This window comes from Peromyscus eremicus, chromosome 5 (genome assembly GCF_949786415.1).
Source record: "Peromyscus eremicus chromosome 5, PerEre_H2_v1, whole genome shotgun sequence".
Lineage (NCBI taxonomy): Eukaryota > Metazoa > Chordata > Mammalia > Rodentia > Cricetidae > Peromyscus > Peromyscus eremicus.
Window position 1 is genome coordinate 8,765,626 of NC_081420.1, and position 23,252 is coordinate 8,788,877.

General features: G+C 51.7%; 3 protein-coding genes across 4 annotated transcripts; 2 read left to right on the top strand and 1 right to left on the bottom strand.

Moving 5' to 3' along the window:
• Nucleotides 1-8,662: 8,662 nt before the first annotated feature.
• Mxd3 (MAX dimerization protein 3) lies at nt 8,663-12,446 on the top strand. 2 transcript variants are annotated; one of them, XM_059262868.1, is made up of 6 exons: nt 8,663-8,732; nt 8,950-9,055; nt 9,659-9,688; nt 9,816-9,930; nt 11,742-11,925; nt 12,003-12,446. In XM_059262868.1, exons 1-6 carry the CDS (start codon nt 8,663-8,665, stop codon nt 12,116-12,118), a joined length of 621 nt encoding a protein of 206 aa, XP_059118851.1. In that variant the 3' UTR covers nt 12,119-12,446. The 2 variants fall into 2 exon arrangements, with proteins under 2 accessions (XP_059118851.1, XP_059118852.1); XM_059262869.1 differs by lacking the exon at nt 9,659-9,688.
• A 222-nt stretch (nt 12,447-12,668) lies between these two features.
• On the bottom strand, nt 12,669-15,650 carry Prelid1 (PRELI domain containing 1). Its single transcript, XM_059262867.1, has 5 exons — nt 15,376-15,650; nt 14,573-14,798; nt 13,524-13,637; nt 13,367-13,445; nt 12,669-13,088 (listed from the first exon to the last, which is right to left on the bottom strand). Exons 1-5 carry the CDS (start codon nt 15,465-15,467, stop codon nt 12,946-12,948), a joined length of 654 nt encoding a protein of 217 aa, XP_059118850.1. The 5' UTR covers nt 15,468-15,650; the 3' UTR covers nt 12,669-12,945.
• A 33-nt stretch (nt 15,651-15,683) lies between these two features.
• Nucleotides 15,684-17,800, top strand: Rab24 (RAB24, member RAS oncogene family). Its single transcript, XM_059262870.1, has 8 exons — nt 15,684-16,120; nt 16,200-16,268; nt 16,472-16,550; nt 16,656-16,723; nt 16,805-16,904; nt 17,091-17,141; nt 17,269-17,331; nt 17,448-17,800. Exons 1-8 carry the CDS (start codon nt 16,004-16,006, stop codon nt 17,510-17,512), a joined length of 612 nt encoding a protein of 203 aa, XP_059118853.1. The 5' UTR covers nt 15,684-16,003; the 3' UTR covers nt 17,513-17,800.
• Nucleotides 17,801-23,252: the final 5,452 nt, after the last annotated feature.

A 23,252-nucleotide genomic window follows, 5' to 3' on the forward strand; every position in this document is an offset into this window, starting at 1 on the left:
CAGCACGTGGCCCCATTTCCCTCCCCCCAGAGATGAGGGTTGTTAAATTTTCTTTAGATTGTGCTGTATTTGAAAACTTGTTTTAAGTAGTATTTGGATGTGTTCCTTAGCCCTCCAGCTCCACGCTGCTGCGGTGCCTCTGGACTTGGAGCCTAAGGTGCTTCCTGGCTGTCATGCTGGGCGTGTGGCCACACTTATCACCCTACCCAGGACTATTAGGACATGTTTTTGAACTGTGTTCCCACACATCATGAGAAGTGGGGGCCTGTAGCTTGTACACAGTTTCAGTTTTGCAAGCCAGGGCCACATTGCTTTCCAAAGTGGATTGTGTTTTTCCCTTCTGCCCACTCCTTAGCACCTGGCATCAGAGTTCAGCTTGGGTGTGAAAGCTTTGCTGTGTGCTTTTTTGCGGCAGGCTGTGGGTCTCCACTTGATCCTGTGCTTGCTAGATGCTTTAGTACTGACCCCTTTTCTCTTGCTGATGTTCAGGGATCCTTATCTTCAGTTTCCTGGTTCCTTCCCACAGGCTAGACTTCCTGATTTGCTAATGATGTCATTGATGTGTACTCTACATTTACATGGCATTTATTAATCTTTCCCAAAGATGATTTTCCTAAAGGTTTTTAACTTTTGCCTTTAAAATTTTGCACTTTCCTGAAGCGGGTCGGGCGCAGTGCTGACGTCACCATCCCTGCCGTCTCCACCCATTGTAGCAGAGTTTTTCTGACTCACTCATCCTCCAGCACCCATGGCTGCCTCCCAGACACCCACTCTTGGTACTGTCACTTTCCATGCTCATCGGTTGGGATGCTTCTCTTCCCAGCGTCCTTCCAAGGGAGGTCATGTGAACCCTGGGGTTCAGCAGAGCTGGAGGACTCAAGGGTCCTCTCATCTGCCTGGATTGTGGTAGGACCCTGAGGCTGCAGAAATACCCGTGACTGAGGGCTGGAACGAGCATTCACCTGTTAGATAGGGGGGCCTCAAGGACTGAAGAGCAGCCTCTGCTGGGGGTGGGGTTGTGTGAAAGAAATAAATACCTATTTGTTCAAACAAGTGTGAGTTGTGTGTTCTGTTACGGCTGAAAGCAGCCTAGCCCCTGTCCCCTGTCCACCCTGGCCTGCACCTGATAAGTACACACAGTTCGGGTTAAAGGCACTTCCTAGGCAAGCCTCATGACCTAAGTCCAGTCCACATGTAAGAGAGTCATCTAGCTGCAGAACATAGTCCGGCACACACGAACCTGAACACTGAGGGGAGACACAAGACCCGTCTGTGGAGAAAGCGAGAGTCCAGGCAACAGCTTTATGCCTTTGGGGTGAGTGACTCTGGCTAAGGTATTCCAGAGGCCCCCTGAGCCCTCCCCTCCCTGCACTGGTCCAGTTTAGACTTCTATCCCAGTGCCTTCCTGGCTATTCTCACAATGTCTTCCAAGAACAGGAAGTCACCATCACAGCTGGAATGGCTTGCTGTGAGGTCTGTCCTGGATGGCTTCTAGAGAGGGAGAGAAGAAATGTAATTATAAAGTAACAGTGGGCCTGTCTCTTGTTGACCACTCTAGCTGCTTCCTGCTGAAAAGGGGTGCCTCTGACATGGTCCTGAGGCTGGTTCACACGGCTGTGGTAAAAATCCAGTGGGCAGTATACACTGTGGCTCTTACCTGTAGGAGCAGAGGGGCGCGGAGAATGCTAGAGGCCACTACAATATAGTCCGGTGTGGTGGCCTCTCCCACCAGTCAATCGGCAGGACGAAATGGAGTCCCATGAGACGGTAGGGAGATGCTGTAAGATGGCAGTAAGGATGCTACTCATCTAGGTCCCAAAGGGCTGTTTGTTGAACCTGGGGTTCTCCATTGGGTCTGTCCAGAACTCAGCTTGTGCCTTTCAGTATTACCCCAAGCACGCGACTGGACATTGCCATGGTGGGGCCTTTCATCAAGAGACCTCCTTCCACAAGGTCCTGGGCCAAGACTGGCTGTGATTTTTCCAGCCTTACCAGTCTGACACTCTTTCAGTCTCTGACAATGGGCACCCATGATCGAGGAGGGTCCGGCCAACAGAAGTATCTGCCTTTACCCTGCTCACTAGACAGAGACCCTTCCTGCCTAGACTTGGGGTGACGAACTACTTGGAAGCCTGTACCCACAATAACTTTGTGTGTGTGCAATTGGAAGCAGACAATTTGGAAAACTCGATGCCCTGTATTTTCTTTAGGCTCCTCTAATGAGAAGGTTGTGAACATAGGTGGGTCTGAATTCCCTTACCCTCCTGTAAGGGAAGCATCCAGGGTACTGGGGTTGAATCTCCTGACAAAAGAAAATCCAGGCTTTTTTTGTTTAAGATTCTAAGGGTCTGGGTTTGCCCAGTGTTGGAGAAGTCAGCTGAGTGGTGACACTGGGAATCTTGGAACCAGTCTGTCCCATCTGTAACAACACTCTTTGTCACAGGATAACAATACCCTCCCACTTCTGGAGAAGCCCTGGCCACAGTGACCAGGCCAGGGGCAGGTTAAAGGGGTGGGTCAGGTGGTGAAGCAGCGTTGGGGACAAGGTAGGCAGAAGAACTAGACGCCACGCCAGCCACAACCGCCACAACCGTGGGAAGTACGCACCGAGGAGAGTCCGTGTGTGTGTGTGTGTGTGTGTGTGTGTGTGTGTGTGTGTGTCCCTGTGCTCAGAACAGTTTGATACCAGGGCCCTGGCACGCAAGCCTTTCCTGTTCTCCTGCCCTTACAGTAGAGAGTGGCTTCTCCTGCATCTGACGTGCCCCTCCATTGCTTCTGGGGGCTGCTCTGAAAGCGCTTCCTTTATTGACAACACTTGGCAGAAACACTGGACCCTGTAAGAGCCTATCAGGCCTCACCCCGCAGGAAATCTTCCTGTCTAGCTCTCAGCCCACAGGAGCATCTGCTCCCAAGTGTGGAGATGTGGAGATGGTCTACCCTGTCTGTCACTCATTAAGGAGTTACACAGTCTGATAGCTGTCTCCCACTAGAGGCCACTTTTTAATACTCTGGTTAGGCCAGGCCCACGTGCAGAGAATGATCCAGAAGATCTCCATGGTTAAGGACACGGTCTAGGGGAACCTTTGTGGATGACTACTCAACTTAAGACATGGGGTGGGGGGCTGCTAACAGTATAGACGGCTCTTCCAAAAGACCTGGGTGCCTTTCACCTACATGATAGCTCACAACACCTGTAACTACAGTTTTAGGGGACCCAACACCCTCTCTGGCCTCCTTGGACACCAGGTATGCACATGGTGCATGGACACACATGCAGGCAAACACCATATACATAAAATAATAAAACTTAAAAACAATTTACTGGACATCTTCCAGATCTTTTTGCCAACATGGGCATGCGTACCTGTATTCTCTCCCTCCTCAGGGACCACGAAAGAGGATGGGCCTGTTTGGTAGATTTGCTCCATGGGGCTCTTTAATACTCGGTGGCCTTAATGAATTCCTAATTCAACATACAAAAACAAAACAAAACAAAACAAAAACTGCTGTGCAGTGGTGGCGTACGCCTCTAATCCTAGCACTCGGAAGGCAGAGGCAGGCGGATCTCTGTGAGTTCCAGGCCAGCCTGGTCTACAGGCTACACAGAGAAACCCCGTCTTGAAAAATCAAAACCAAAACCAAAACAAAAACCTTTGGAGTAAATGTTCTTTCCCTTTTCCCCTTTCCCCCTCGAATTCATAATCTGTAAGCAAGAAGGATAAGTGTGCTGGGTAATTTACCACATGCACCCATAAATCCACAGAGAACGGAATGCTTTTTCCTCATCATAGAAACTAGAGAGTGAAGCAAAAGCCAGGGGGATGCCCAGGGCAGGATGGGGCAGAAGCAAAAGCAGGCAGCAAGGAGCAAAGAACAGAGAAAAATGGGGCTGGAGATGCCAGGCAGAAAGAACAGACATTAAGACAGCGGGGGTGGGGTGGGGAGTTGGGGGATGGGCAAGTCCAGCCTCCCACCCAAGCAGGCTGGCTCTCCGTAGCTGTTAATGGCAGAAACTTGTCTAACACAGGGCCCGGGCTACTGGAAACTGATGTGTTCCCTAGCCCTCGTTATCTTCATGCTAGAGCAGTGGGTCACGACCTCTTTGGGTTTGAATGACCCTTTCACAGGGGACGCCTAAGACCATTGGAAAACAGATATTTACATTATAATTCATAACAGTAGCAAAGCCGGGTGGTGGTGGCATACACCTTTAATCCCAGCACTTGGGAGGCAGAGGCAGGTGGATCTCTGTGAGTTCAAAGACAGCCTGATCTAGAGAGAGAGTTCCAGGACAGGCACCAAAACTACACAGAGAAACCCTGTCTCGAAAAAACAAAAACAAAAACAAAAACAAAACAAAACAAAAAACATAACAGTAGCAAAATTACAGTTATGAAGCAGCAATGAAATAATTTTACGGTTGTGGCAACCACACCATGAAGAACTACACTAAGGGTTGCAGCATTAGGAAGGTTGAGAACCACTGTGATAGAGGCACAAGGCTGGGAAAACAAGTTTCCTTTAGAAACCAGTAACTAGACCAATCAGGTTGGTAGTCCATGTAGACGCAGAGGCCGACAGGCAGGTTTCTCTTAAGTTCCAGGCAGCCAGGGTTATAGAGTGAGATCTTGTCTCAAAAACAAACAAACAAAAAGCCCAGTAAATACATGAAACTCTGACACAGAGGCAGAGGGTCCCTCAAGGACTGAGTGTGCAGTGCCCTGAACTTAAGCAAGCCTCCTACCCTGAGCAAACGCTCTTGGCATTTTCTTCCCCTCTTCCAGTCAGCTCGGGGACCTCCAGAGCCCAGTGTCCTCTGCAAGGCCAGCAGAAACATCTGCACATGCGACAGGGACATGGGGGAGCCTGTGTTGGAAAAGGGACATGTCTGTGGAGGGGGCACTTGTAAAGGCAGAGTGGTCATCCATCAGACAATCCAGCTAAGGGAGACGCTGCTGTCTGCCACTCCTGCCCCCTCCCTCCAAGGTGACATACAGTGACAATGCCTTGAGACAGACCATCCACAGATACTCTTGAAAGCGCTAAGGAAGAGCAAGGACCATGTGGGTTCCAGACAAACGCCAAAGCCCATCAGGGCACCACACCCAAGGAAGCCTTCCTACAGAGACAGGCCTTTCCCCTGAGCTGCCCGGCTTGGTTACCTTCCAATTGTGACAGGACACCATGACCAAGGCAACTTACAGACGCAAGTGTACTGCCAGGTGTGGTGGCACATAGCTTTAATCAGCACTCGGGAGCCAGAGGTAGGAGGATCTCTGTAAGTTCAAGATCAGCCTAGTCTACATAGTGAATTCCAGACCAGCTAAGACTATGATATGGTGAGACACTGTCTCACTAAGAAAAAAGCACTTATTTGGGGATTACAGTTTCAGAAATATAAAGTCCATGACCACCACGGCGGGAAGCATGGCAGCAGACAGCCATGGCGCTGGAGCAGCAGCTGAGAGCTTTTTTCTTGATCCACAAACATGAGGCAGAGCTAGCTGGCTGGGGAATCTGAAAACTCAAAACCGCCCCCAGTGATACATGTCCTCCAAGGCCACGCCTCCAAATCTTTCCTAAACAGTTCCACCACCAAACTTTCAAATGTACGAGCCTATGGGGCCATTCTCATTCAGACCACCACACTGTCTCCTCTTGAATTTCTGGCAGCTGCTCCCTCAAAGCAAGCTGGGAGTCACTTTTTTTTTCTTTCAGGTTTTGCCTACATTCTAGAGCAGCTCAAGAAAAGGTTAAGAAAGCTGAGCAAGTCTTTCCTTTCCACACAGCCCAGCCCAGGTGCCCACACTTGGCGATTCAAGGGCCTAAAGTTGGCTGCAGGGTGAGGCAGCTACAGGGCAGAATGACCTTCCCATTGACCTTTCCAGGTGTCTGCAGTGAGACTTCTGCCCTCTGCCATGCTTCCTCCGCAAGAAGATGCTCGTCTCTTGGGGTCCAGTTTGCCCTGTCTCTAGACAGAGCAGCAGTTAAGAGTACTGGATGCGCTTCCAGAATCTGATCTCGGTTGGATTCCCAGCACCCATATGGTGGTTCACAACCATCTGTGTCTCTAGTTCCAAGACTCACTCTTTTGGCATCCAGGGCACCAGACACACACACACACACACACACACACACACACACACACACACATGTGCAGGCAAAATGCTCATCCACATGAAAAAATACTAATAAAAGTCCACCTGAAAGAAGTAAGAAGCCACATAAGGTGCCACTGTGCTCTGACAGCCTGGGTGACATTCCCAGGTGGCCTCTGAGCTGGCTGCCACTGTCTGTCTCACCAGCCCCGCTTGAGTTTCTCAGTACTGTTTTCCACTGCTACTGGGCCACGGTCTGGTAGAAGAAGCCTGCAGACTTCCTGGAGGAGGTGGTATTTGAGTGCAGTTGGTAGAGGCAGGGAGTGGGCAAGGGTGGGCCCTGCTGAGGAGGCAGCGGAAGGGGCACTGCCCAGCTCCAGCTTGGACCTGAACGTTGTTGGACCTATCACAGGCTTTAGCAGGGCATCACTTCTGCTAGGGAAGGGTGCTCTGCAGCAAGGGAAGGCTGAGAGGGAGGGAGTCCAGTGTCTGAGCCAGGTCCCCACACCCTGGTCTCTAACTCTTCCCACCTGCAGAGAGGACTGTGCAGGGTTTGGGGCAGGACTATCCCCTGAACTATCTGTAGGGTGGGATGGAAGGCTGCCTCCCTTGGGAACCCCTGTCTTACTTCTCATCCAAGGCACAAGTCCATCTTGGACTCTAGTACCTGACAAATTGCAACAAGGTAAACCCACCCCAATTTCTGTAACTGACAGGGCTGTGGATCCCCCCAGGCAGCACAGCACCCAGGGGATCTAGGGACAGTACTCTTTCTGCTGATGGAGCACAATACTGGGGCTTCTGTTGGGCCTGGGCCTGCAAAGCGTTTGCTGGAGCATTTTCTCACAGGGGCCCCCAAGCACCTTGCCCTTTCCCAGAAGTGTTCTGTCTGTCTGCTGCTGACTGATGGCCCCGACCCGTATTCATGGGATGCCTCAGGCTAGGCTGACTTCTACCACCATTGGGCCAGCTGCTCCCCACAGCTCAGAGGATGAAGTGGCCGCTCAGTTCAGGCAGTGCGGGCCCTGCTTACATCACCAGACCTTCCCTCTGCTGGACCTTTTCTTGGAGAGCCTTTCTGTGTCCATTCTGCTCTGAGTCCGCCTGGGTGCCAGATGTATGATGAAGTTTGTGCCTGCACTGTGTGTGTGCTGTCTTAGACAAATAAAATTAGACACTGATTGGTTATATGCTGCTCACCTGTAACCCCAGTATTTGGGAGTGGAAGGAATATCAGGACGTTGTCATCTCTGGCTACACAGTGAGTTTGAAGCTTGATTGTTGGACATGACACCCTACGTCACTCTCTTCCAAAAGGATTTCATCCTCAAGCTTTACGAGGCTGATTGCTGATGGGAGTTTTAGGGGCCATCCACCTGTCCTGTGTCTGGGCAGCTCTTCTCCATAGCTACAAAGGTTTTGTTTCAATCTACAAACTGTTTAGCAGCAGCAATTCTTAGCTAACAGTTGGTTTCTCTGGCAGTGACCCTTCAGAAAGCCTCTTCAGAAGGGGCCTGATTGGCAGGTGCCTGTCTTTGCCTAGGCCATCTTTTCATAGTCTCCCCTCTCTGCTCTAGGGGACTCAGAATGCTCCACCCTTCCTGACTAGGTGTGGCTACCGCTGGTGGTATTGTTCCAGCAGCCTTCTCCACGAGGCTGGCAGGCTTGTTCTCGATGGGCCTCCCAGGAGCGGGCTGTTGGGTTGCAATGGCCCTAATGAGAGAGGGCTGCTTGCTTCCTGAGCACTACACAGGCATTAGCTCTGACCCCTCCGCAACGCTGTATCAGGGTCCCCGAGTTGTCACACTTAGCAGTGACGGGAGAAGAACCCGATCCCGTCACTCCAGAATCCGGGCCAGATGCTGTGTTTCGTGCCCTGGCTTGGGAAGCTGTTACCTACCGACGTACTCACGATGACATTAGCGTCCCAGCAAATGACGGGAGAGACAGGAGAGATTCTCATTCGAGTCAACGGTGGAAGCTGAAGCCCCGCGAGGACCCACGAGGGGCAGATGCGGGACAGACCGCACCGTGTCCTGCGCCCGCGCCCCTCCGCAGGCGCGTGCGCATCGCCATCCTTCTCCGCTCGCCCCCGCCCTCATCGTCCGGGTTTTCAAATTTGAAACCTGCGGCTTTTCCCGCCCGAGCCGGGCCCCGCGGCGGGAGAGGGCGGGGCCGCGCGCCAGCCAACCCTGTCTCGGAGGCTCGCGGCCCGCCCCGAGGATGTGGCCGCGCCCGCGCGCACGTGCAACCCAGGCCCGCGCGACTGCGGGTGGCAGCAGCGTGGGCAGCTCGCAGCGCCCGGTGTCCAGGCTGTCCGCCCCGGCTGAGCGCTTGTCACCAGGGGCAGGAGCTGCGGACTGAGATAGACTGGGCGGGAAGAGGCGGGACGGGCGGGGCAGGGCGGGGCGGCCGCGGTTCCCAGGGGCGGGGCCAGGGCGGGGCGGCCGGGGGCGGGGCGGGCCCTATGTTTGTGGCACCGTGTCAGTTACATTGAAACAAAAGTTGTTCCGCGGCTGCCAGGGCCAGCATCCCCGGCCCGCTCGACGCCGGCTGTCGCCGACATGGAACCCGTGGCCAGCAACATCCAGGTCCTGCTGCAGGCGGCGGAGTTCCTGGAGAGGCGCGAGAGAGGTGAGGACAGACCCCGCGCGCGCGGGCAGGATTTGGCTCCCAACTTGGACAGAGCACGGCTTGAGGGCAGCTGGCGCGCTGCCGCCCGCACATCCACAGGAGTACGCGGGCGGCAGAGCAGGGAGTGATTGAAGAAAGGGTTCTGGCGCCAAAAGCCTTTCCTTGATCACGCCGTGCCAGGGGCTCTGGCTGACGAGCTGCGTCCTCTCTCTGGCAGAGGCGGAGCACGGCTACGCGTCCTTGTGTCCGCACTACAGCTCCCGGGCTGTCTACAGGAGGAGGAAGCGACCCCTGCAAACTCCTGGCGCGCTGAACAGTGGGCGGTGAGCAGGGATGGGGCAGTGTGAGGAGGGGCGCTAATCCTCAGCTGGCCCATTTAATCCTCTTCTCACTTTCTTCTGTTTGCCCTTCTGGGCCAGGTACCCTACTCCATCTGCTCTCTCCAGACGTGTGTGTGTGTGTGTGTGTGTGTGTGTGTGTGTGTGTGTGTGTGTGTGTGTGTGTGTCTACTCACAGACTCCCAGAGCATCTTTGATGTGCCAGGAACTGTAACAAGATAGTTCTGAGTCCCCCTTCCACTCACACTCCTACAGACTTCTGCGTTTTTGTCCTTTTGCATGTGCAGTTCCTGTTAAATGTTTTCTCCTTGGCTGACTTCTCTGGCAGACTTGTTTTTGGATCAGGTGTCACATCTGTCCAGGGACCCCGTCTTGCTTGGCTGTCAGGGGAGACCCTACAACTACCTGGGCAGGTGTCCTGTACCCTCTGGTGTATGTGTCTTGTCACTGCCTAGGGTTTTGGTACCTAGATGAGCCCTCACCTCACAGATCTCTGTAGTGAACTTTGAGCTGCCACCCAATAGCCTGGAACTGAGGGTTAGGTCAGTGCCAGCTGCCCCTCACTTCGTCTCCTTTTGGCATTGGCAGGTCTGTGCACAATGAATTGGAGAAACGCAGGTGAGTGCCAACCTGGCCCTGACAGGACCAGGTCCCAAAGACCATTTCTCTCAGACCTTTCCTCCCTTGCCATCCTTCTGCCTGGTGAGGTGGGGCTGGCACTGCCCTCCAGACCCTTTACCTGCAGGAGGGCCCAGCTTAAGCGGTGCCTGGAGCAGCTGAGGCAGCAGATGCCCCTGGGGGTTGACTGTACCCGATATACCACACTGAGCCTGCTGCGCCGGGCCAGGATGCATATCCAGGTAAGGTGCTGTCTCCCCAGTATCCTTCTTAGATCGTGGGATAATGTGGTGTGGAGGGCCTGGCTGGAGCTTGGAGACCTGCCCCCATCCTGTGTGACTTGAGACAATCCTCCATGCTTTTAGTTTCCAAATCTATCGAATGGGAAGAAGGCAGAAACTGGGCTGTTCTGAGGCCTTGTAAACATTCCTTTTGTTATGGTATTACTTAGGTCCTAGCTGTTAGATCTTCCAAAAGTGTTTCCTCTTCAGTTCCGCTGAGTGTATATGGCTGTTGAAAATAGTCTGTTGTAAACCGTTTGGTGGACTGGAGAGGGCTGGTGCCCTCTCCTCCCACCTTCCGGGCTTACTGGGTTTGGGTTCCGCTGGTACCATGAAGGTGGCTGGAGGCCCGGAAGCAAAGGGCCGAGGTGAACCGCTAACTGGTCCCACCTGGCCCTGTTACTGCTTGGGTGGGATTGCAGGCCCCCTGGCGGACAGGAGTGGGTATGCAGATGCCAAGGCCCAGGCTGTGCCAGCCATGTGGGCATTTTAGAAGCTGCCTTGGAAACAAAAGAGAATTTTTCCTGCCTTCTGGGCCCATTTGATGAGAGCAAACAGAGACACAGTCAGACTGAAGGAAGGTACGACAGGTGAGAGGCAGACTCTGGACCAAGATAATGCCAGGCCTGCCTTATCAACAGACCGTTATAAGCACTGCTGTCAGGCTCTAGTCAAGGGCCACGACAATCTGTGCCATCAGCAAATCAACCGTGGCTGTGGGATGTATTTGCACTGTCACAGAGGTGCACGCTGTCACTTTCATGGTTCTGGTTGTCACATGGGCTCTGGTTTCTCCCTGGAGTTCCTCTGACCTCATTTTCAGGTAGATGAAATGTGCTACTCAGGTGTCAGGTGCCACATGGCAAGACCTGGGCAGCAGCCGTTCCTGGGCAGCAGCCGTTCCTGGGCAGCAGCTCCTAGGCTTCCCTTCTGGCCTGTTCTACTCTGCATGTAGATCTACTGAGGTCCATCTCCAGCTGGAAACTCTGACAGGGCAGCCTCAGCACCTAGGGAACTCAAGCCTCTCCCTAATGCAGGCCTTGAGTTTTTGGGCTCCACACAGCCCCATAACATCTTTTTAGGGTTCTCTCTCTGCCTACCACAGACAAAGATGGACTCTGCAAGCTTCCCAGGGTCCTCTGCCTTGGTAGTAACCAAACCCCACATCTTAGTCTAAGTGAGGACACACATCCTTCAGTACCTTGTCTTGAATGTTCTGGCTTATTCTCTTCTTTTAAAAAAACAAAGTTATTTGTGTGGGAGAAGGATCAAACCCAGGGCCTTGCACGTGCTAGGCAAACACCTTACCACGGAGCTGCTCACCTAGTGAACCAGTAGCTTCTAGCCTGTAGTCCAATAATTTAATTAGGTGGTAGTGCTTCCAAGTACACTTGACATGAGAAGTCTAGCTTTCCACCATATAAATGGAGGGGTTGGTCGGACAGTGCCGTGACCATGTTCAGCATCGTGGCTACAGTTAGGTGGCTCTGTTACCAGATTTGCCGGTTAGGATGCCAGTCTGTGAGTTTGTACTGACATTGTATTCCACCTTGTTATGTGACTATGCCGAGAGGCATTTGAAATTGGGGTACCTTGCCATCCACACAGATCTATGTAGATAGAAAGGCAGGAGGTAGTGGGCTCCTGGAGGATGTGAACCATCTTGGGTCCGTTTATGTGGCTGCCTGTCTAGCATAGACCAAGGCCCTGGTGGCCATAGAGAGGCCAGGCCCCAGGCAGCTGACCCAGTCCCTGCCCTGGGGGTTCTGCAGAAGCTGGAAGAGCAGGAGCAGCAGGCCCAGCGGCTCAAGGAGAAGCTTCGCAGCAAACAGCAGAGTCTGCAGCAGCAGTTGGAACAGCTCCAGGGGCTGCCGGGGGCTGGAGAGCGGGAACGGCTGCGAGCAGACAGCCTGGACTCTTCCGTTCTGTCCTCTGAGCGCTCAGACTCGGACCAAGGTGAGTGCCCCACAGGGGGCAGGGCTGGGTGCCGGGCGGGCATGTGGGCGGGGCTCCTGATGTGTTTCTCCCTGCAGAGGATGTGGAGGTGGACGTGGAGAGCCTGGTGTTCGGGACTGAGAATGAGCTTCTTCAGAGCTTCAGCCCTGGCCAGGGCCTCAGCTACTCACACAGCACCAGTACCTGGCTATGACGGGGGGGCTGCCCAGAGCACCCTTTACTCCCTCTGGACTGAGCCTGCCAGGCAGTGGCCCCACACAAGTCCCAAGGTCTGCTTGGAGCCACTGTTGGAGGAGGCCATAGAGAGCCTTGTGTGGGCACAGGGCTCTCTGGACTCAGCTGCATAGCTTGAGCCCCGGCCACCCTCCCCATTCCCCAGGGCATTTTAAGTAGCCTTTGGCTCTGCTTTGCTGCCCACCACGGGACAGGAAGCCTGTAGACCTCTTGTTCCTGGGAAAAGCCCCAGGCCTCTCTCTGCCCCACATATACTGCAAAGTATTTTCATTAAAATCCTCTTTTGTGAGTTCCCGTCCATGGTTTTGCCTGATGAGATGGAGGAAGTCCCAGCCACCACTGGAAAAGAGGAGATAAGATCAGTAGCTGTCAAACATGGTCCTGTGCTGGGCAGTGCACCCCCAACACAGTGCAGCCGCTGCTGCTTGTGGAGCCCAAGCAGCGATGTGACTTGAGGGAGGTCCAGATCCAAACCAAAGCTATCTGACTCCGGAACTGGGGCCAATCAAGTGTTTATTGAGTGCCTGTTATGTGCTAAATATTGTTTAGAGAATAAAACAAGGAGGCCTGCCCTCGTGGAGCGTACAGTCTATCATGTATGACCACTTCACCTGCACACTGCTTTGACCCTTTCTGCCCTGGGGTAAAAGGAGGCTGGGCTCAGGAGACACTGAGCCAGGTGTACTGCAGACGCGGACCAGGACACTGCCCTACCCCACCACCCAGACAGCAGAGAGGGCTGGAGGTGGATTTTTAATAATCAAGTACACTGAGAAGGAGAGGGAGCTACACCAGCTGCTGCTGCTGCTGCTTGGTGGCGGCCTTGTTGGCCAGGTCCTTGGCCTTCTCTGTAGCTGCCAGTGCTGTCTCCTTGGCTTTCTCTTTGGCTTCTTTGGCTGTCTCAACAAGTGTTTTGGAAGGGGCCTCACCTGTGGCAAATGACAGGAGGCTGGCTTCAGATGACGGCCAGAAGACCCATTCAATCCCTCCTCAACCATGGCAGTCACTGTTTATGAGCCAGGCTTCTTAGGAATGGAATAGTGTCCTGTTTCCTGACCCCCCACCCTTCCAGGCACATACAAGAGCCTCGGGCTCAGATCTGGGCAGTGACTGGCACAATACCTCACTGGTCAAGTTGAGGTAGGATCATCCTAGCCACTGCCAGTGAGGGTCCCTTAGTCCCCCACGAAGTGTCCAGGGCTCTCACCTTGTAGCTTGGCCAAGATGTACTCAAAGCCCTTCATTGTCTTGGTCACATTGCTTTTGAACCGGGCAAGACCAAACTCCTGGCAGGAGAAGGAAGAACATGGGAGAGCTGCTCAATGACCCAGATCCCAGCCTGGCCCAACCCCTAAATCTCTTACCTGGACAGCTCTAGAGACGCCAAATAAGCTAGAGGAGACCCAGGCTTCCCGACGGATTTCGGTCCAGCCGCTGTTGTCGGGGTTCACACAGTAAACACAGCGCTCCTCCACCACCTGCACAGGAAATCAGCCTTTGCTTTGCCCACTTCCACAGACTCAGACCTGTCTCTACAGTGCCGCCCCAGCCAGTACCACATTCCTGCACACGACACTGGGTGATCCTTGCCTCGTTCACAAGGGGAAAGCAATGAAAAGAAAGTTCTTTCTATTATGTATCCCTAGGCCCGAAGAAAAGCCATTCAGCCGGGTGGTGGTGGCTCACGCCTTTAATCCCAGCACTCAGGAGGCAGAGGCAGGTGGATCTCTGTGAGTTTGAGGCCAGCCTGGTCTACAGAGCGAGATCCAGGAAAGGCACAAAGCTACACAGAGAAACCCTGTCTCGAGAGAAAAAAAAAAAAGAAAAAAAAGAAAAAAAAGGCATTCTGCCTCTACAACTTCTCTGTTGACCCTTAAAAGTAGAACACAGTCTCTTGGGATCAGCCAGTATTCTAGCCTGATCCTGGGTTTTGCTTAGGGCCTATAGATCTAGACATGTGCAGTGTTTCTAGGCCTTCTGCTTCCTCATATTCTACACACACACAAAACCATCTGATAATAATCACAGCTTTTATTATCAAAGTGAGTGGCAACTTCCTGAAGAGCACAGATAGTCGTCACAAACATACCACTGTGCTGGTTACCTGTCAAGTCACTGCCTCCTCCCCTCCCCCATCATTCCTGAAAGCCCACCCTATATGTATGTATGTCACACACCAACCAAGTGTTTTGTGCACAGCACTTGAAACAAGTTCTGAAAAGAGGTGGTTTCCCCCACCATCTGAGATCCAAGGGACAGGCACGGAAAGGCTGACCAACCGAAAAGGGGACAATCTGAGGGTATAACTCTAGACTTTGCTCATTAATATTCTAAACTTGCTTCAGACCACAGTAGTTTCCACAACTCTGAGATCTGAAGGGCAACTATTTTGAGGGACCAAAGGTGGTCTCACCATCAGCCGGGCATGGTTGATGTTCCAGGTGAAGGTGGTCATGGTCTGATTCTGTGGGTCCACGATAGAGTCCTCCAGGATGTACACCGAGTGAGCAACGTTGGCAGGAAACAGTCGCTCTGCCCAACGTGGCATCCTGTTGGTCTTGGTCAGGAGTCTCCGGGACAGCAGCTTCTGGTCGGGGGTGACCTCCCGGTGCACTATGTCTTCCGTTAAGACATGTTTGCTGCAGGTGTTAAAATAAAGATGATTCTCAGAAGTCTACTCCTGAGAAGCTGTCTACTACAGGTTTCCATTTGGAAACTCCAGTTCATGGCTTCCTGTAATCTGGCAGAGCGCACTGTACTCGGGTTCAGAGTGAAGAGTATACTGAACCTATCCCCGGGGGCAAATTCCAATTCCCTCCCCCTCCCTGACCTGGTTTCTGAGGCTTTTCAATCTCTCAAGATTTGTACCACTAGAGAGCGCTACCTGCAGGTGAGCAGGCCATCGCCAGGATTTCCAACCCCAAGATAACTCCCATACCGCCGCCTCTTCCTGTCTCACCCCCTTGAGATCACAAATTAGAAATCTAGAGCCTCACATAAATCGTAAACTGGTCAGTCTTCTTCGAGGACCTCGCAGGCTTGGGCTGGTCCTAATCTTAGTAAGGACTTTGTGCCCTAACTGTGGCCACAGTTTCAGAGATACCCTACGTCGGATTGGCTGTCCAGTCTTTCCTGGCCCCAATACTCAAGGACAGCCTACACTCCGATCTCCAAACGGAGAAAGGAGGGCAGTTCGCTCTACCCACCGCCACATACCTATAGGGATTCGGGTACCGTTGCCAGAAGGCAGCGAACACTTGGTCCCAGGAACTTCGGAGCACGCTCTGGCCCAGGAAATACTTCACCATCGTCCCGACCCGGGCGGGCTCAGCACCCGTGCAGCATCAGGGTGAAGAGCCCGGGGGTGGGGGGGCATGTATGTCGGTGCACGCCCGCCAGGCTCGCAGTTCAGTCGCCGCCGCGCCGCGCCCAGGTCCCTACCGCCGCCATGAGGGACTATAAGATTGCGCGACGCTTCCGGCGCCGGCCGCGGAGGATCGGCCACTTCCGGCGCTCGCGTCACGTGACCGGACGTCCCGCCTCTTGTCGTCCAGTCCCGGAGGTGCCGGTTGAAGTTAGCTGCGGGGACCCCGGTTTCTGTCGGTAACCCCGGCGCAGCGGAGCCGCAGTTGCAGTAGCAGTCGCGCGGGTGAGCGGCGTAGGGCCCGGCGGCGCGGTGGAGGGCGCTGTCCGCGTCCCCGCGCCGCGGCTTTGCAAGGGACGGAGCGCCCCGGCCCGAGGCGCCGGGGGCCTGCGAGGTGCGAGGCCCTTGGGGTTAGTGTCTGAGGCTTGGACTCTGCCTGGGCCGCGCAGACCCTGACGTGGGTGAGGCGGCTCCGGGAGCATGAGCGGGCAGCGCGTGGACGTCAAGGTGGTTATGCTCGGCAAGGAATACGTGGGCAAGACGAGCCTAGTGGAACGATACGTGCACGACCGCTTCTTAGTGGGCCCCTATCAGAACGTGAGTGTACCCCTCCGGACCAGGCATGGGAAGAAGGGGGCTGGCCTGCATTCGACTCTTATCTCTTCCCTGGTTGCAGACCATCGGGGCTGCCTTCGTGGCCAAGGTGATGTGCGTTGGAGACCGGACGGTGACTCTGGGCATTTGGGTAGGTCCCCGCGGGATATAGTCTTGAGCAAAACCATCCCCGACATTTAATATCTTGCCTCTTAAACTAGCCAACTGGAGCCTCATAGAGGTCGTTTTTCCTTCCCCACACCCATTCACTTACCTAAAAAAAAGGGGGTCTGGAAGACGCGGGCTTAATTCGTAGTCTTATTAAGGAGCTCATTAACTCCCTTCACCCCACAGGACACAGCAGGATCTGAGCGCTACGAAGCCATGAGCAGAATCTATTACCGGGGTGCCAAAGCTGCCATTGTCTGTTATGGTAAGGGGTTGGATTCTGTCCTGTTCAAGTAAGGGTTGGGTTACAGGCCAGCATCAGAGGGAATCCACTGATCCTTGGTTGTGTCTCCTGTCTGACCCTACCAAGACCTCACTGACAGCAGCAGCTTTGAGAGAGCGAAGTTCTGGGTGAAGGAGCTACGCAGTTTAGAAGAGGTAGGTGGCCACATCTCACAGATCAGCGACAGGGACTCGGTCATTCTGTGAAAATAACCTCAGCCTTGTCCTCTGCTGTAGGGCTGTCAAATCTACCTGTGTGGCACTAAGAGTGACCTGCTGGAGGAAGACAGGCGTCGTCGTCGTGTAGACTTCCATGACGTCCAAGACTATGCAGAGAGTAGCTGTTCTAAAGCCTTTGAGGAGGGGGGGGGTCAGGGGGCGGGCAATACCTGCCTGAGTGGATGGATTACAAGGACAGAAGACCGACAGCCTTGGCTGCTTTCTGGCCTTCTTGAACCTGTGGGATCCTGGAAGCTGAACTGTTAGCTATATTTAGGTCTGATTCAGTCACTTCTCTTTGCAGATATCAAAGCCCAGCTCTTTGAAACATCCAGCAAGACAGGCCAGAGTGTGGGTGAGTGTTGTCTTGGGGCCTGTTAAAGGAGCAGGCAGGACACTGAAGGAAGAAAGGTTCAGAGGGCTGGGTCACTGGGAGTTCTGGGGCTTCTGGCTCCAGGACCTCACTGATCTTTGCTTGCCAGACGAGCTCTTCCAGAAAGTGGCAGAGGATTACGTCAGTGTGGCCGCATTCCAGGTGATGACAGGTGTGTACTTCCCTACCCTCTAAAATTTCCTCTAGGCTCATGGTCTCTAGCCCTGTTGGTGACTTATCTGATCACCCACCATAGTGGTGCTAAGCAGCCACCTCTCTCTTTGACAGAGGACAAAGGTGTGGATCTGAGCCAGAAGGCAAACCCTTACTTCTACAGCTGTTGTCATCACTGAGTCACCATTCATCTGGCCTGGGAGAATTAAATGAATTCCCCAGAGGGGCTGGACCCAATCCTTGTCTGGGCTGGCGTGGTCAAGTGTCTGAGCTACTCCAGGTGCCCATGGCAGCAGAGTTGGCACCTGCCTGTGCTGGCCCATGGAACAGAGGCAGTGTTGGGCAGACTGTGGGCATGAAGAGGGATAAGGGCTGATTTTAATCCCAGGCTTCTGTCCTGGACAGAACTTCTGTACACAGATTATTTAAGTAGCTTCTGAACTGTAAATAAAATGGATGCACTGTGACTCACAGCCCCTTCCCTTCGGTGTGCACTGGCTGTCAGAACACCTAGTTGTTCCTGGGGCCACTTGCCTGGCCTCACTTTCCAGAAGACTTACCATATGGAAACCAAGTAACTAGTCACTGAAATCATGGAGAAGCAATGGGCCCTCATGCCCCCACGTCCATGTGCGCTTGCACATACATGTGCATGTAGAGCAAACCCCCAAGGCTTCTAATACCAGCAAGACCTTTACCACTGAATGATACCGCAGTTATTTTCTTTTATGGGGATGAAGATAGGTTTAGAGGCTGGGATTGAGGAGTACAAAGCTCATGAGAAGAGCAAGGAAAGCACCTAAGTTGTACTCAACAGATGAAAGCCTCAGCCATTACCAACCTCAAGACAAGTGGTTTGGCCAGCTCTACTTCGGGTAGCATGTCTAGACCTGTGGCTCAGGGCTGTGACTCAGTCCTAAGCTTCCCAGGAACACCCTGTAATGAACTTAACAAGAGGCAATCTATAGTTCCGCAAGTCAAAAAGGCCTTATGGATCCAATTTAGCTTCTAATTTAGAAAAAGGACTTGAAACTGGGACGTGATGGCGCTTGCCTTTAATCCCAGCACTAGGGAGGCAGTCAGGTGAATCTTTGAGTTTGAGGCCCAGCCTGGTCTACAAATTGATTTCCAGGACGGCCAGCGCTACACAGAGAAACCTTGTTTTGAAAAACAAAAAACCCACACACACACACCATTTAAAAAAAAACCAAACCAAAAGGACTTGAAGACAGAGTGGTGGCCTGTCTTTAATCCCAGCACTCAGGAGGCAGGAGCAGGTGGGCCTCTGAGTTCTAGGCCAACAGAGCTACATAGTGTACCCCCACCCCACAAAAAAAAAAAACAAAAAAACAAAAAAAAAAAACAAACCTCTAAGTAAATAAAGAGAAAAAGAAAATTGAGACAACTGCTACTTTGTTCAGGATCAGAAATACACTGAAAACCTAGATGTTAAATGTAAAAAGGGCTAACACTTCCTGTTTAAACAGAAGGAAGTGTATTGCAGTCCGTTCCAGTTGTTACTATGAGGGTGTGGCCCCAGCTAGGGGCCCCTTTGCCTTTGAAGATTTCAGAATGACCAACCTGGTCCCATTCCTGCCCAGAAGGCATTCTGGCACCAGGTGTAATAGTACATTCCTGTCTTCCAAGCAACTGGGCAGCTGAGGCAGGAGGAAGACTATTTTGAGTTTAGCCTGGACTGCATAGTGAGACTTTGTCTCAAAAACAAAACCCAACGCATTGGTTTCATTTCTCTTTAAAATAATTCCTCAAAACACCCTTGAGTGTGGTGTTGGCATACGCCTTTAATCCCAGCAATTGGGAGGCAGAGGCTTGAGTTTGAGGCCAGCCTTGTCTGCAGATTGAGTTCCAATACAGCCAAGGGCTACGCTGAAAAACAAAACAAAAACAAACCCTTGACAGGGAGAGGATTCCTGAGGAGGAGACTGAAACTAACACCAGCCACGAAGTCTTCACGTGCTTGAAGGGCTCATGTTGGCTTCCTGCTCTTATCCCAAACCACAGTCCTCTGTCTTAAGCTACATCTCCCCAGAGACAATAAAAACACAGGGCAAAGGGCCATAAGAGTAAAGTTAAACTTTACTTTACAGTAATTTTTCTATATACAAAGAATTACAGTACATGTTTATGGGGACTCCTAGACAGGGTTCCCTTCTTTTTTACTAGGAGGTTCACTTTGAGCTGACAATCTGTTGGGGGTGAGAACACAGTGATGGACCTTGGCTGAACCCTTTTCCCCATTTAAAAAATAGAGCTCTCTGGTCAGCTTTCTTCGCCAAGACCTAAGCAGCTGCTTTTCCATGAGCTCCTAGGTGCTGTGCCCACCCAACCTCCACACTCACCTACATACATAAGGCGGACCACCACACCCTGGAGCTGTGTAGCTGTGCTAAAAGCTCCCACAAGCTACTTACTCCTGGAGCCCCTTATAGTTAGGTGTTCTTAAAGTCACAGGAAGGCTGCTCTAGGGGAAGGACCACAAAAGAGTTTAATATGTTGCTTATGTTGGTAAGGAAGCATCTCTTTTGAGGTTGTTGTTGTCTAAATAAAATAAGCTCTTCCAACTTTCTTAAGAAACATTGCCCTTATTCACAAGCAACTGAGATGCTGCCACGAGGGGAAGAGGTAGAGAAGCAGAAGGTAATGGACACCCCATACCCATAGTTCTCTTTTAACCTGTCCTAGGCAGGGTGGGATAAAGGCTATGGACAAGGTGACCTCTAGCCCTGGGAAACTCAGCGGCCATCATCTGGATATGGGAACATCTCTTCCACCTCCAGATTGTACTGAACATTCCAGGGTCGGGTTGGCAGGCATCAATGATGCTCTGCCTGCCACCTCTCTCTCAAAGAGCTGAAAGGAACCTATATAAGTTACCTTCCCAGAGGGGACCCAGGTTTCTCACGTCACCACTCCCTCAACCCTTGGCAGTGCTTATTTATACCATGAGATTAGCACCATCATTACATTGTTTTGTGTACAAAGCAATTATTTGTATTTCAATTTACACTATAGAACTTTGCACTGTCCTAGGAAGCTCAGAGAGAGCACACTGGTCACAGCCAACCAAAGCTCCTCAGTAGCTACCTAGGTCTAACTGACTTGGGGTATTTAACATGAATAGCTCAATTTTAACAACAGGAAATTCCTGCTGCTGCTCCTGTCCTCTGATCTAGGAGGTGAGGACACTGTGCCTCTTTTTATCCAATGACAACATCCCCAAGAGGATGATAATAATAACAAGTTTGAGAAAACTTAATTTTTTGGAGCCAGGGGCAAGACCCATCTAATTCAATGCTCTCCCGATTGCCTTACATGGACAACCTAGACATCCTTCCTGTCAGTTCTGGAACACTGGAATACAACCTGGAAGTCCAGCTTCAGTGAACTGACAGTGCAGAGCCACGAAGGCTCACTACTGCACTTCAAGCCCAGACTGTAGTGTGTGGGGTAGAGGGTATGAATACCAAAACTACAAAATTGGTTTAAAAAAAAAAAAATTGACACAGTGACTTAAATAATTTCAATCTCAGTAATTTTAGGGAAGCGGATGTCTAAAATACTTTTTTGAGGGGTGGGAGGTCTAAATGATGGCTATCTTCTATTAAAGTGGGTTGGCTCCAACAGGAAGAACAAATGAAGGATGCAAATTTCAACAATTCCCTTATTTTTTCCCTAACTAAACAAGAGAAGTTTCAGTCACTACCTAGGAGCATTTCTGCCTTTGGCTTGTCCCTGGAAAGTACTTCCTGGGTGCTGTCTCACAGGCAGTCTCTGGCCATCCAAATTTCAAGCACTCAGCCAAATGCCAATGCCAAAATACCACCTTGTTCACAGATCATAAGTTTCTAATAAGATTTTCTCCGCTGCCAATTCACACCCTCAAAGAAAGGGTTATATAAGATTCAAAAGCAGTCCCTAAGAACTGCAAGGTCACCCTCTTCCCACTGTCACACTCAACCCTGCCCCCCAGCACTTGTGTTACTAAAGGATATAGTAACCAATGCCCACTTTTAACACTGCTCTCATGCTGTTATCTGTGGGTCTCTGCTCAAACGTCTAGTTTCCACTCAACAACCTAGAGTCTTTCAGTGGCCCTGGATAGAACGTGCCTGTCATTAGAAAGACTGTTCCTCACCCGAAATCCTTCACCCCACAAGTACACAGCTCAGAGGATGTTTTCCTAGCAGGTCTGGAAGGAAGGCTCCAAAGAATGGTGGTGAATGGAAATATCAAAACAAAACACAAGTGGCCAGCTGTGACCCCTAACCCTCCCTCCTGTCCTGTGAGACATTTCTAGACAGCTGTCAAAGCCAATTACCTACTGAAACCTATTTTAGAGAAGCTATGTCAAGACCAAACTTCTCCACTTAAAATTTTTACATAGCCTGCACCCCCCACCCCCCAGTTCACAGTTTATTTCATGAAACAGAGCTACGGTAATCAGTACACAACAGTGAAAGGAGACTGACAGCGCAGTGCAGTTATCTTCTTCTGATCACAACTACAGATGACAGGAGAGCAAAGGGCACAGGACTGGCACCAAGCAAACCTACTCACACAACCTAAGAAATCAGGGAGGGGCCGACTAGCTGCAATTATATACTTATATTCTCACACATGATAAATACGTAATATAGTGAATTTTAATGTCCTGGGTGAATTTCTTTAAAAATATTTTCTTCATGGTTTAAAATTTCTTTTAAAAGAAAATAAGATACTTTATGTTTTCTCTTCCTTTTGAACACAAGAGCTTTTCACTCTGATGATGTGGAAAGAGAGGATGAAAGGGGAGAACTAGGCAGGTGTAATTCCGAGAGGAGATTCTGATGTCTGAGTGAAGTGCAGGGATTAGCCCCAAACTCGGGACAGCCCTGTCCTAGCCTCATCCTCTGCCTGAGTTCAAGTGTCTCCACCCCAGAGACAGACTTGGGGAACTAAAAGCGGAAACTCTTGATTTTTCTATAAAGCACAAATGCTTCTATAACCACCACTGTCCTTTCCTCTTGAGAAGTGGTGGGAGCTAACCTCAACAGGAACTTGAGGAGACTGGTGCACAACAGAATCCTGCTGAGGGTGTAAAAGCTGTAACTGAGACAGAAGGGCCAGATGTTTTGGCCAGGAGATGCCATTTGCTGGCAAAGCAGACAGGTGAACACATGGTCTGAGGACAAAGAGCAGGTGGGTTTGACAGAACTAGCCAAACAGCACTTCCCGTTGGGAGTTTGTGAGCTGGGGAAATGGTAGGGCAGGGTAGCACCAACAGATTCCCAGCCCTTGGGCCCCAGCTCAGGGCAGCAGTAACAGATAATCAGCAGTTATGAGGAGTCATCTCTTAGGTTGGACATTGCTCCAAACACCATGTCTGTCCAGTCTTGGGGAAGGGTTCTGGCTTGCCACTGAGCAAAGTTACCAGGCACATGCTCTCTGTAACAGAAAGCATAGCAATTCACAGGGAGGTGGAGAGGGTTCCCTCTCTTCAGGTAGGAGGGCGTGAGATTGGGATCTGACACTCTTCTTGAAGGTGTGTGTCTTGCTAGGAGCTTGCCAGAAATTCCCTCTGTCCACTGCCCGAGACTGAAGTCTGAAAGCACCTGAGTGTCTGAGGAAATGTGGATGGGGTAGGTTCTCACACAAAGATTATTGGTAGAAAAGGAAGGTAAGCTTGCCAACTGCCCTTGTCCACTTCTGGGACACTACATTCTCAGAGACCAGCTCCCTCTAACCAGACGCTCCTCCAAGGACAAATCTCCAGACTGCAATACACAGAGACTGCAGCAGCTGCCCCAGCCAATAGCTCACCTTGGCCTTGATGTAGCACCCTTCCATTTATAGAGAAGAGCTACACACATGTATACATGTTCCAACCAGGAAACATGTTCAATACAGACACATTCTGGG